This window comes from Sorghum bicolor, chromosome 7, assembly GCF_000003195.3.
Source record: "Sorghum bicolor cultivar BTx623 chromosome 7, Sorghum_bicolor_NCBIv3, whole genome shotgun sequence".
Taxonomy (NCBI): Eukaryota; Viridiplantae; Streptophyta; class Magnoliopsida; order Poales; family Poaceae; genus Sorghum; species Sorghum bicolor.
This window is the reverse complement of record NC_012876.2, coordinates 61,123,745-61,137,232: the sequence shown is the minus strand read 5'-3', so window position 1 is coordinate 61,137,232 and position 13,488 is coordinate 61,123,745. Positions and strand designations below refer to the sequence as shown.

At 41.6% G+C, this 13,488-nt stretch overlaps 2 protein-coding genes across 2 annotated transcripts; both read left to right on the top strand.

The window, feature by feature from the left end:
* LOC8058040 lies at positions 113 to 2,620 on the top strand. The gene is made up of 8 exons (XM_002445696.2): positions 113 to 509; positions 607 to 754; positions 847 to 1,013; positions 1,341 to 1,345; positions 1,587 to 1,628; positions 1,745 to 1,869; positions 1,956 to 2,064; positions 2,330 to 2,620. The coding sequence occupies exons 1-8, from the start codon at positions 113 to 115 to the stop codon at positions 2,381 to 2,383; spliced, it is 1,047 nt and encodes a 348-aa protein (XP_002445741.2). The 3' UTR covers positions 2,384 to 2,620.
* LOC8058039 lies at positions 2,819 to 12,036 on the top strand. The gene is made up of 4 exons (XM_002445695.2): positions 2,819 to 2,853; positions 9,549 to 9,795; positions 11,240 to 11,386; positions 11,486 to 12,036. The coding sequence occupies exons 1-4, from the start codon at positions 2,819 to 2,821 to the stop codon at positions 11,669 to 11,671; spliced, it is 615 nt and encodes a 204-aa protein (XP_002445740.2). The 3' UTR covers positions 11,672 to 12,036.

Below are 13,488 nucleotides of genomic sequence, written 5' to 3'. Positions count from 1 at the left end.
GCGCAGAGCCCACAAGGGTCCAGGAGGAAACGTCGTGCTTCAGTGTCGTTCGTTCATCCAATGCCAGCGAGATCGAATCCACGAACATTGACCGCTGGAGCAAGAATGTTCCATGGCCTCAGTCCTCACTCCGCAGTCCGCACCCCACGGCCGCACGCGCCACGCCCCGCTGGGCTTTCTCCCTGCCGCCGGCGCCGCTCTAGCTCCGCGGCGACCATGCGCCGTGGCGGCGGCTGCCGGCTCCCCAAGCCCTCCCTCCCTGGCGGCCTCTTCCTCAGCGCCGGACAGCAGCCTTATTCGCGACCTCGACTCCGACGCCGCGAGCCTCTGCAGCAGCCGCCCCGCTACCGCCGGTGCGGGCGTCGGCGCCGCCCCCAACTTCTCCGACCGCTCCACGCAGGCCGCCGCGCTCCGCGTCGTCAACGGATTCCTCGCCCCCGCCGTCACGCTCCGGGGGGCCTCTGCCCGCCGCGCGCGACATCCAGGCGGCGCTCCGTCTCCTCGTCGAGGTCACCAACTCCGCACTCAAGTCCCCCGGCACCCCGCACTCATGGCCGGTGGTGCTCGCCGTACTCCACTGGCTCACCCTCCTCTGCTACGCCCAAGGAGACGACCTGGATGCCCCACGCGGCCCATCCAACGATCTCTTAGTCTACATCACCCAGAGCTACTCCCACTTCTTATCGGGGGACGCCGCCGCCGCCGCGGCCCTCGACGAGCCGTACGCCTCCAAAGCCCGGATGACTGCTGAGGCGTCCGTCGCAACAGTTCGTGCCCTCGAGAAGGAGGCCGAGGAACTGGAGACCGAGGTGAATAACCTCATCTCGGGTCTCTCGCGTCGGGAAGCACTGGAGGCAGAGGAGAGGAGGCCTTGATGGCTGATATTCAGAAGTTTGAGGCAGTGGCGAATGCTTCGCAGTGCGAGGACGACGAGGCCTTCGCGCGCGCCCTGCAGGATGCCGAGGAGCGCGACGTCGCCGACAGACCCATGGCGCTTGTTGGAATCGGTGATTGTGAGTGTACAGACTGATGTCGAAATTCACTCACCTTTGATCTTCTTTTCCCCGCTTAATCTGCCGCTGTGGATCAGTATGATGCTGGGGATGAGGAGGACGAAGATGATGGGGTGGTTCATATACAGATGACATTTTCTATCTAATCTTTGCATGAGTCGATTGTGACTGGAATGCTAGGGATTGGGCAAACATGAACAAAGCTTATTAATTTATTATGTACCTTCGGATAGTTTCATAAAGAAATTATAGCTGGTAATAATACAAGCACAGGAACTTTAAGCTAGTGAAACATACGTCATTTCTCGGTGCTCTGAATTAATACAGTGATAGTGTGTACTCTTCTTGATGATAAGAAATGGAATTTTAGTTAATTTACTCCAAAACAGTTGAATTGGAAGTGAGACTTCTCATGTTCCTCTTGATGATTGGCTATTGAGAAGCAATCATATAGCTGCTTCCATCTGAAATGCATATTGAAAACAAATTCTTTTATTTGGAAACAGTCCTTTCTTGGTATATTTATTGTAAAATCTCCTCGGAATAAATATGATATCTGACATTTAACTTTAGGATGGATGGGAAGATGTTGACCCTGATGAATACTCTTATGAGGCAAGTTATTTTTGTTGAAGAGAACATGATGTTTTGTGCATTTTCTTTCTACTTTCCGTGTAAAGCTAGAACCTGGATGGTGTGTTATTTAACTTTCATGAGTGTGGTGATCTCAGGAGCTAATTGCATTGGGCGAAGTTGTCGGTATGGAAAGCAAAGGCCTTGCTGCTGATACTACTATTGCTTCATTACCTTCGGTAACTTACCAGGCACAAGACAAGCAAGATGGCAACATGGAACAGTATGAACACCATTTTGTTATGCTTTGTCCTTAAAGATGTTATCTGTGTGCAGAGTGATATCCTAACCAATCAAACTCATTTGCAGATGTGTTATTTGTCGTGTAGAGTTTGACGAAGGCGGGTCATTAGTTGCACTTCCTTGCAAACACCCATACCATTCTGAGTGCATAAACCAGTGGCTGCAGTTAAAAAAGGTATAAGCACCGCCATATATATATCTTCTGAAATCCTTCTCTAAATATGATGTTTAAGGCTTCTCACAAACATTGGATTTTGGAATGGTTTTATGATTCTATCATTTTATTAAGACACACCACTTAGCATGAGAAAACAATCAAGAACATTGTTTTTTTTTTGAACTTAATCAAGAACATTGTTATTCTGAACACAACTTGGACACGCAACTGAATAATGGATAAGCATCTGAGTTTTGACATCTATATCCTTTGACTGTGTCAGGTATGCCCGATGTGCAGTGCTGAAGTTTCCACTTCTGTGAACAAGCAGGCATGACTCTTCCTTTGGAAAAAAATATAAAATGAAAACAGCGAGGAGAGTTAAGCCTAGTGCTACTCTCTAAGTTATCTAGTTAATCTCAGCTCCTATCTTAGCATTTATAATATGCCCAGTATCTGCTTTAGGCAGTTGGAATATGCTGTAGTAGTTGAGGAGCTTCTTGCAAACCAAGTTTGCCTTTTCCCTATATAATGAAGCTAAGGCAGCCATGGTCATTGCTGCCATCTATTCCTAGATCTAGATTCTAGTTGTGTGTTACCTGGCCAACAGCGCAAATTGTTGAAAAAAATTCTTTAGCAGAAACTTTCCAGTGAACGAACAGTATTTTTTTCTCACAACAAATCAGCATAAACATAAGCACAAGTTAAATTTCAGCGAAATGAATAGGGAGCTTGTGTTCAAATGAGTTGAGTTGACATGAGTTGTGTACTGATGCGTAAGATCGCCATTGAAACGGGCAGGAATCCGTGAGTCAAAAGAACAGTGGTATGCTAGGTCTGCAGAAATTTTGTTTCTGCCGGATACTGAAAATAAGTAAGGCCTTGTTTACTTCCCAGAAAATTTTGCAAAAATTTTTACATTCCCCGTCACATCGAATCTTTAGACACATGCATGGAGTATTAAATATAGACGAAAATAAAAACTAATTGCACAGTTTAGTCGGAATTGACGAGACGAATCTTTTAAGCCTAATTAGTCCATGATTGGACAATATTTGTCAAATACAAACGAAAGTGCTACAGTGTCGATTTCCCAAAATTTTTTGGAACTAAACAAGGCCTAAGTAGGTACCATAGATAGTTGTGTGTAACTTTTTTTTTGAAACTGGGAACATTTTATTGCCCAAGTGATGAAAGATCATCAGCAACAATTACATCGACGCTATCAGGGGCATTACATGACATGTTCCTCCCCCTCAACGCCACCCACACCTAAAGCAGCTAGCACATGTGCTGCCCCATTACAGTTTCTCGACACATGAACACAAGCTAATAAAATTTGACTCCGTCGGGCATTTCAGCTCCTCCACGAGACCCCTAAGCGCCCGACAAGGAATACATCTCTGACAGCAAAGCTTGTTTAACCATCAACGTATCTGTAAAGCTTGTTTAACCATCAACGTATCTGTAGCTCTAGAATACGGAGCCCGATTCCCAAGTTTATAGCAGCGTGGACGCAATCAACTCGGCCTAAAAGGCATTAAGAAAGTGGTTAACACGCCCTCTTCCCGTGGTCACTCTTCTTCCCTGGAATAGAAGACCCATCATAGTTCAGTTTTAGGACTTCCGCAGTCGGCTTTTCCCAATGTTGCATCTGACGAAGTGGTTCTTGATACATTTCAGCTCTACCATAAGCTCTGATCGTTCTGGCTATCAATTCAGTCGCCCTTCTAGATGTGTGCACCTTACATAGAAGTTGAAACTGCACCATTTCAGTGGCCTTTTCAATCAACGAACAATGTTTCTCTCTCACAGTATTTTAACATAAGCTTCGACGTAAGGCCTTGTTTAGTTCACCCCAAAAACCAAAAAGTTTTCAAGATTCACCGTCACATCGAATCTTGTGACACATGCATGAATCATTAAATATAGACAAAAACAAAAACTAATTACACAGTTTGCCTGTAAATCGTGAGACGAATCTTTTGATCCTAGTTAGTCTATGATTGAACAATATTTGTCACAAACAAATGAAAGTGCTACACTAGTGAAATCTAAAAAATTTTCACATCTAAACAAAGCCTAAGTCAAATTTCAGCAAAATACGTGAACGTTAGCAGCTGTGATTTCATGTTAGGGGTGTTTGGTTTGAGATGTTAAAGTTTAATATGTATTGTAGTAGTTTCGTCTTATTTGACAATTAGTCTTAAAATATTTGTCTCTCAAATTAGTCTGTACCTGTGTTTTTAGTTTTATAAATAGTTTATATTTAATATTTTATGCATGTGTCCAAACATTCGATATGACGAGCGGTAAACTTTAACATGGCAAACCAAACGGGGCCTTAGTAACGCGCAGGCCTTAGAAGAAGTTACTAGGCTCTATGTCGGCCCAACAATAGACACATCTGATTAGCCCACTGAGGCCTTGTTTAGGCCCTATTTAGATTGGAGATGAAAATTTTTTGGATATCACATCAGATGTGTCGGAAGAATGTCGGGAAGGGTTTTAGAAACTAATAAAAAACAAATTACATAGCTCGTCTAGAAATTGCAAGGCAAATCTATTAAGCATAATTAATCTGTCATTAACACATGTGGGTCACTGTAGCACTTAAGGCTAATCATAGACTAACTAGGCTTAAAAGATTCGTCTCGCGATTTTCAACCAAACTGTATAATTACTATATTTTTTATCTACATTTAATGTTCCATGCATGTGTCCAAAGATTGGATGAGATGGATGGAAATTTTTTAGGTGGGAAACTAAACAGGGCCTTAGTTGGAGAGGGAAAAAAATTTTAGGTGTCACATCGATGTTCCGTAGAATGTCGGAAGGGGTGTTCGAATATAATTTAGCTAAAACAGCTCGACAATGTAAGCAAAATTGTACTTGGGTCGATGAACCTCCTAGCTTTACATTAAATTCTTTGATGAATGATGTAACTATCTTGAATGAATAAAGTTCTGCTGTATTATTTCAAAAAAATAAGACTAATTACATAACTCGTATAGAAACTGCGAGATGAATTTATTAAGCCTAATTAATATATCATTAGCATATGTAGGTTACTATAGCACTTAAAATCTAATCATGAACTAACTAGACTTAAAAGATTCGTTTTGTGGTTTTCCAACTAAACTGTGTAATTTTAATTTATTTTATTATCTATATTTAATACTCTATGCATACATCCAAAAGTTCGATGTGACGAGTGAAAACTTTTTGGATCGAGAAGACCTTCTTTAGGCTTTGTTTAGTTCACCCTAAAAAAAACTTTTCAGGATTTCCCGTCATATCGAATTTTGCGGCACATACATAGAGCATTAAATATAAATAAAAACAAAAACTAATTGCATAGTTTACCTGTAAGTCGCGAGACGAATCTTTTAAGCCTAGTTATTCTATGATTGGACAGCGTTTGTTAAATAAAAATGAAAATGCTACAATGTTAAAATCCAAAACCTTTTTGGATCTAAACAAACTTCTCCAAATATTTTGCAAAATGTTTCAGATTCTCCATTACATCGAATCTTGCGGCACATGCATGGAGCATTAAATATAAGTTAAAAAGAAAACTAATTACACAGTTTGCATGTAATTTGTGAGACGAATCTTTTGAGCTAATTAGACTTTGATTGAACAATATCTGTCAAATACAAACAAAAGTGTTACTATTCATATTTTGTAAAATTTTTTGCAAGTAAACAAGGTTTTAGTGCACCCTAAAAACCAAAAACTTTTGAAGATTCTCCATTACATCGAATCTTGCAACACATACATGAAACAATAAATATAAACAAAAAAAAACTAATTATATAGTTTATCTATAAATTGTGAGATAAATTTTTTAAATCTAGTTAGCCTATGAAATAAAAAAAAGACAGTTCCCAAAACTCAAAAACTTTGAGAACTCATGAAGGCAAGCCCGGGATTCTTTCGGTCCGAACGGCCGGATAGAAATCATGGGCCGAATGGCTTCCCGCGCGATCTTCCCGCGCAATATTCCTACGCGTTGCGCAGCGAGGTAGGTCCACGCGTGGTCCACATGCATGCATGCACGAGCGAGCATGGGCTGCCCGCTAAGCGTCACGTAGGTACAAACGTATGTTTTCTTCTTTTCTTTCCTTTCTTCTTTTCTTTCTTTCCTTTCTTTTTTTCTTTTCTTTTCTTTTTTCTTTTTATTTTTATTTTCATGCTATATTTTTTATGTATGTTTACCTCTTGTTTTATAATTTTTTATTATTCTTTTCATTTTTATGTTTCCTTTATTTACGTTTTCTTTTCTTTGCTTTTATGTTCTTATTCATTTTTTTATTTTCTTTCTTCAATTATTTTTCTATTTCTGTTTCTTTTAGTTTCATGTGTTTTTTTTAAAAAAACTATTTTTTCTATTTTACCTTACTTAATTATTTTAGGTTTATTTTTTATTTTCTATATTCTATGAGATGCTATGATTATACAGAACTGATGTGATGTTGACTGGTACATGATGTCATGCCCTTCGATGTTTTTTTTATGTTCATGTAGTATATATGTGATGTTTTATGATTTTTTTTATGATGCTCTATAATGTTTTTTATATCTTCACATGCTAGAATACTATTCTACACCGAACTGTTGTACTGAACAAAATGCATTATGTTTTGACTTGCGATAAATTTTTTCTGCTCACAATAATATTTTTTCTGCTCAGTTTTGACTTGCGATGTAAAATAATATTCTACATTATGTTTTGTGATGTTTTTTCTTATACTAGCAAATATGCACGTGCGACACGCACGTGTTTGTATTGTTGGACGTTCGTTGATTTTATTTTCACTCCAGGTTAGAGTTGTTGTTCATTCTACTATAATGTAAGATGTTTGCTATCTTTTTCTTCCTTGTTTGTCATAATAAATAAAATCATGTATACTCAAATTTTATTATTTTCTTTTTAATTGTAATACATACACTCGCATGTATTCGTACTGATGTTCTTTCGTATTATTCTATTTTTCTAAATTAGTTTATTTATTATAGTTGCATGCATGCATTCATATTTTCCTTTTTCCAATTAATCTATTTATTAGTTGCATGCATGCATCTTGATATGTATTATTTTTTTCCAAACAATCCGCCGCAAGCGGCGGTGCATCCATATTTTTTTAAAAATTAATCTATTTACTATTCTCGTGCAAAGCATGTTACGGTGCCAATGAGTTGGACGTAAAAAATTAGAAAAGCTATACATGTGGGTTGGGGTCGAACTCAAATACCGAGGAAGCAAGATTATCTAGGAACCAAAAACTGAGGTATTTGTAACTCTATTATTTTCTATTTTCGGAGTTTTGGAGGAAATTTGGTTTATAAGTTGTCGGTGTCTAGACTCGTGGTCTAGGCACTAACGAGTATAAGTCTGCGTGATTACCCGAGCTTGGATGGTGATGCAAGTGAGACACAGAGGGTTTATACTGGTTCGGGCCAAGAATGCCCTACGTCCAGTGTGGTTGTGGATTCTGTATAACCTTGCACCCAAAAGTGCTTGTAGTAGGGGGTACAAGCTGGTTGCGAGAGAGGGCTAAGTCCCAGGTCTCGGCTTAGTGGTGGACAGAGCGGTGATCGCTGCTCTGTGAAAGAGTGTGGCGGTGGTGTGTGAGATCCTTCTGAACCTGTCCTTAGTTGTGAACCCTGGCTCCCCTTTTATAGCCTCAGGGGAAGACAGGTATTTACATGAGTAGATTTCTTCTGTTGAATGGTAAAGCCACAGTCCCGACCCTGTTGAAGCTGGTCTATCTCGTCCTTGAGGGATGGTTGACAGCATGGCTGCTCCTGTAGAGGGTTACCGAGCCCTGTAGGGGTCGTGGGGGTCGGATCGCCGGCGCTGCTGAACATCCCGTCAATAGTGGGAAAAGACCTCAAATAGTGGTGCTGATTAACCTCCCTCATTCCCTTTCTACTGTGAGGTAGTACGCCACAGTGAAAGAGGTAAGGATGCATAGTGAAAGAGGTAAGGCCACAGTTACCAGGGTGGTTGGAACAGTCGGCACCCTGCCCTGCTGCAGTATGGGAGTCATCGCGCTTGTCACTTCGAGGGTACGGGCGCCGTATGGTGGAAGTCTTGTTGACCTGGTGGAGCGGGGTCCGGCGCCTGGGCCCAGACGAGATCGGGCGAGACGGAACTTGCGTCCGAGGCCCTGAGGGGTCGGGCGAGTCGGAACTTGCGTCCGAGGCCCTGAGGGGTCGGGCGAGTCGGAACTTGCGTCCGAGGCCCTGCGGGGTCGGGCGAGTCGGAACTTGCGTCCGAGGCCCTGAGGGGTCGGGCGAGTCGGAGCTTGCGTCCGAGGCCCTGAGGGGTCGGGCGAGTCGGAACTTGCGTCCGGGGCCCTGCGGGGTCGGGCGAGTCGGAACTTGCGTCCGAGGCCCTGCGGGGTCGGGCGAGTCGGAACTTGCGTCCGAGGCCCTGCGGGGTCGGGCGAGTCGGAACTTGTGTCCGAGGCCCTAGGGGGTCAAATGAGCTGGGGGCCGTGCCCCGGTGATTTAGTATGCTTTGTTTTTTGCGTTTTTATTGTTTTGATTCGGGTATCCTTTTTATGGCACCCAACATAAGTAGTCTTATATCTTACATCATATAAGATCATAAGTGACGAAGAACTTATATAGCACGACATTTAGATCGAACAGTTGTTAGAGAAGGAGAGCTCGCTAAAGTAACTCGCTCTTTTATAGTGTGGTGATTGCATATATTTTTTTTCCGGTCGTAGGAAGCAAGTGGTAAAAGATTAATTTTTTCTTTAAAAAAAATTAAGTTGCCAAAAAAGCCTTCCTCCCTTTACCATCACCACGACGTATTCAAAGTGGCCGCCGACAGTAAAAAAAGGTGGCCGCCGGACTCTTTGTGCCACCACAAGGCCTAAAAGAATTAGAAAAGATACACAAATATAGATAAAGAACTAATATTACTCGGGAACAAAAGCTGAGGTATTTATAACTCTATTATTTTTTGGTTTTGGAGTCTAGGAGAAATCTTAATTTAGTTTAGGAGGAGTCTTACATCTTATATCATATAAGATCATGGATGACGGAGGGCTCATATAGCCCGATATTTAGATCGAACGGTTATTAGATAGTGAGATCTTTCTAAAAAAACTCGCTCTTTTATAGTGTGATTCGCGTGGTATATATGTAATGTTTTATGATATATGTTGCTATGTTCGCATAATATATATGTAATGTTCTCGTAGTATACATGTGATGTTCTATGACATATCATGTGATGTTCTATGACATATGTTTCTAGTGATGTTCTACGGTGTATTTAGTGATGTTCATGTAGTACACATATGGCCAGCTGATGTTATGTTCTGTTTGCTGTTGTTGTGTTCACTAAACAAAAAGGCAAACAATGGTTGAAATGTTTTTTTTAACCGTGGTTCTGTTGTTTTGTATTTGCTCTACTAGCTCCTTTTGGTAGTTCTGTTTGTATTATGTGCTCATTTTTACACTTCTGGACCACTTTTCAGGTTGAAACCTACTGTTGCTTTTCAGTACATGATAAATTCAAAAGGATCTTCTCCTGCTGAGATGCTAGGTAGTGGTTACAAAACAGTACTAAAACCTGCACTTGTGGCTCGTGCTGAGGAGAAAAAAAGGATCTGTCTATCAAATCTTGAAAACTTTAATGATCTACAAAAGCAGTTGCAAGGAAATGTTAATGTTCTAGCGGAGGGAAGGGATAATATTTCCAGTCTCCAGGCAAAAAATGACGAGGTCAGTCCATCTTTTCAAGCATTACATTACATTTTATAGCCTGTAGAGTAAATCTGATCTGAAATTATTTTGTCCTTCCTCTTTTATTTGTTATGCTTATTCTGAAATTACTCAGCACATTTTTGGAAAGAGCTGTGCTACAATTTTCTGTATGTGTTTAGTGGGTACCGACCAGACTATTAAAAACATCATCAGGGAATTGCTACAGTTCCCAATTTTTTAAAAAATAAAAATCGGTTACTTCAGCTACACATTTTAGGTGACCGTTGTTTTCTAGTGATATTGTGATGATATATAAATAAGACAATTAGTCAGATGTTGATGTAGTTTCTAGAGTCCGTTTAACTTGATAAAGCTTTACTGCTGGTCCATTTAGTAATTTATTAGTTGGATTAACCAGTAATCAAGCCTTTTTGAGCCGATATTTACTAAAATCAGGAAGAGTAGTGCTTTTTCTAAATGGGCTTGTGCCCTGGGCATATTCGCACATAAAATTTGTGGCAAGAAGGCCCCAAGTATTTGAATTCGGCTAATTATGGTTAATTGGCCCCGTTATTGGAAATTGCAGTTTAGATTTTAGTGATTTGACTTGAGGGTTATCTAATCAATTGCTTTTCTAATGCTATGCCTTGTGATTAGAGAAGCGAGACAGTGGGCATAATGGCATCATCTATTCGCTATGAATTAGGCAGATGTCCAGCCCTCCTTTTATCTCATTTTGTGTTTAGGCATGAAACATATGGTGAAGTTAGCATGAAGAATGCCTTCGATTAATGAAAATTCATTTTTTGCTGTTAATAAATTGGATTTTGGATTTATGTCATGGATTATACTGGTATGTTGTGATTAGACTTGAGAACTACTAAATCAAACCTCTCTAACTTCGACCAAGTTTATACAAAAATGCATTAACATCTGCAACATCAGATTTGTTTCATTACATTTTCCATGAAATGTCTTTGTGTCTTTATTTGGATTTGTAGATGTTAACATATTTTTTCTAAAAACTCGTTCATAGTTGGAGAAATTTGATATAAGACAACGCCGAAGTGAACTATAATTTGGAATGGAGGGAGTAAGTGGATGTCTTCTAAGTTCTAACCTTCATCTGAATTTAGGACTTTAGTATCTTGAAGACAATATCAAATTTAGAGCCGCAATAAAACAATGAATATGTCGATCAGTTAAGTGTTGGAATAGTTGTAAAATATTTGAAATTGGATTCTTTCCCCCCTATGTATGAGCATTTAATTGATTATATTATTCCCGTTTGCATCCTTTTTTGGTGTCCCACTATCTTTTCATGGTGATTCTAGAGTCTAAACAATTATCGATGTGCACAAGTGCTTGGCCTGGGTTTTACCATACAGCTCAAGTTTATCTAGATTCTTACAGAACAATTATTGCAAAATATAAAGTCGAACCTCTTGTATCTGTTGTCTAGGTGGTTGCTCATTTGAATTTACTGGATCGTGAAATTATAAATGATGAATCAAGATTCACATCTGAAGCTGGACAAATGAAAGATGAGTTGGAGAAAAAGAAGAATAGTTTGATTTCTCTTGAAAAGCAGGCAGATGGTTTTTTAAAGGTACTTCTGACCCTTTTGTTTTGTTAATACTTAAAACACATTCCTTTATTAGTTTAGCACATTAGAGTAAGACAATTCAAAGGAAATTTGATTTGGCAGATATCGGAGAAGAGGCTCCAAGATGCAACACTGAAAGCTGACGAAGATACTGAGGCGGCTGCTAAGGCACTGCTGGCGCTTCTTGATGGCATGACTGAACATAAAGAGTTCATGGAAACAGCGATTGCTCAGAGGAGGACGGACCTCTATGAAGCTGCACAGTATATAGCCCACCTGTTCGGCTGACGTCATCACCCAAGTACCCAACCCTCCTGATTCCTGAATTCTGCAGTAATCTTTTGACGTGATCGCCCAAGTGCCCACAAGCCTTTCTGATTGGATTCTGATGCAGTTTGTGCCGAGTTTTCTGTACTACTTGCGACTACTAGCTACAGCTAGTTCCGTTGAAGTGATCCAGTGATTGTTCAAGGTGAACAACGAGAGCTGTTTCACTGTTTGTGTATGTAGGAGTAACTAGTTACCTGCTGCTTTCCTCCAGCTCAAGACGGCCTCTGAACTTGAGACTTGATCTTGAGTGGTGTCAGCCTCCATGACAATGTCCCGATGATTATCATGTTCATGGGCTTGAGGTTTCTATCCGCATGGCTCAAGTCTTGGTTGCAGGCTAATTTGTTCCAGATCTGACTTGAACCAGGGACAGGGCGCGGTGGCGCTACCGCCGAGCCCGAGCGGGACAGGGTCTCAGCAAGGCCTGCCGCGGTTAAGTGGCGGCGGCGCTATCGGCATTAGCGTGGATGCAGGGCGGCGGGTGGCGGTCTCTCGCGGAAGCAAGTGGCCTCTTTGCGGTCTTGGGGCAGGCTGACCCGCGAAGCAATGGCAGTGGCAGCCTGTGACTGTGACCCCCAAGCTCGCTTTCCTGTCATGCGTCGAGTGAGAGAGAGAGCGGCAGCTCCCAGCACCAGCTAGCGCTTCAAGCTAAAAGCATGCGTCGTGCATCTCGAACCTGACAGTTCAGACAGACTCAGAACGTGACGATGTTCAAGTGGAGGCCTAAACAATCACAGCAACTCAACGAGATGATTGTGCCTTCGATAAGTACCATGCAGCACCACTGTCGTCAGCCTCTGTTCTCGATGAGAAGACATGCATCTCACTGACTCAATATAGATCCAAAAACAAGTCCCCTTGTTTGGTGGTAAGCGAGGCTCAATAGAGACCGTGCTTGTTTGTTGACTCAAATGGGAGGTAAGAGGCGTGCTTGTTTGTTGACTCAAATGGGAGGTAAGAGGAAGAAGATAGGAAGGTCACTTGCTCCTTCCATCGGGCGAGACGATCGCTCAATCTAGCCCGGCTCTGAAAAAACGATGCCTCCCATCATTTTTTCTAGGGCTTGGTCTAAGGCCTTGTTTAATTTTCAAGATTTCTCATCACATCGAATCTTTCGGCACATGCATTGTGCATTAAATATATATGAAAACAACTAATTGCATAGTTCATTTGTAAATTGCGAGACAAATCTTTTAAGCCTAGTTACCCATGATTAGACAATGTTTATCAAATAAAAACGAAAGTGCTACAGTGTCGAATTCCAAAAATTTTTGCGAACTGAACAAGGCCTAAGTGCTTTAAGCTCTGTGCGGAGTGGACTCTAAGGCTGGACCAGCGACACTAAACACGGACTGCTGCAGCTGGGGAGCTCGGGCCACCCTCCGCGCCCACTAGCAAACACGCCCAAAGAGATGGAGGATGGACGCTTATTTGGGTTTCGCCCCCCACGCAAAATGGGTCATGTGTGTTGCCTTCTTTGTTGGAGCGTATTTTTTTCTGCTGAAACACTGTGAAGCAAAGCAAGTATTTTAGGTATAAGTCATGTTATGCCTTCGCTGTTGGAGATAGTCTAATCCAAAATTTTGCTCAGCCAATCTGCCCAAAAATCCCCTGCCGAGACCAAGGAATCCCTTCCTAATCAAAATTGGACTTTTGGTCAACCAAGGATCCAGGCTCCAGACGATGTCAAACAAAGTTGCACCTGCAGGCCTGCCTGCATCTGCATGTTGGTACAGTACAGGTGACACTCCCGTTGCACTGGCAAAGCGTGACAT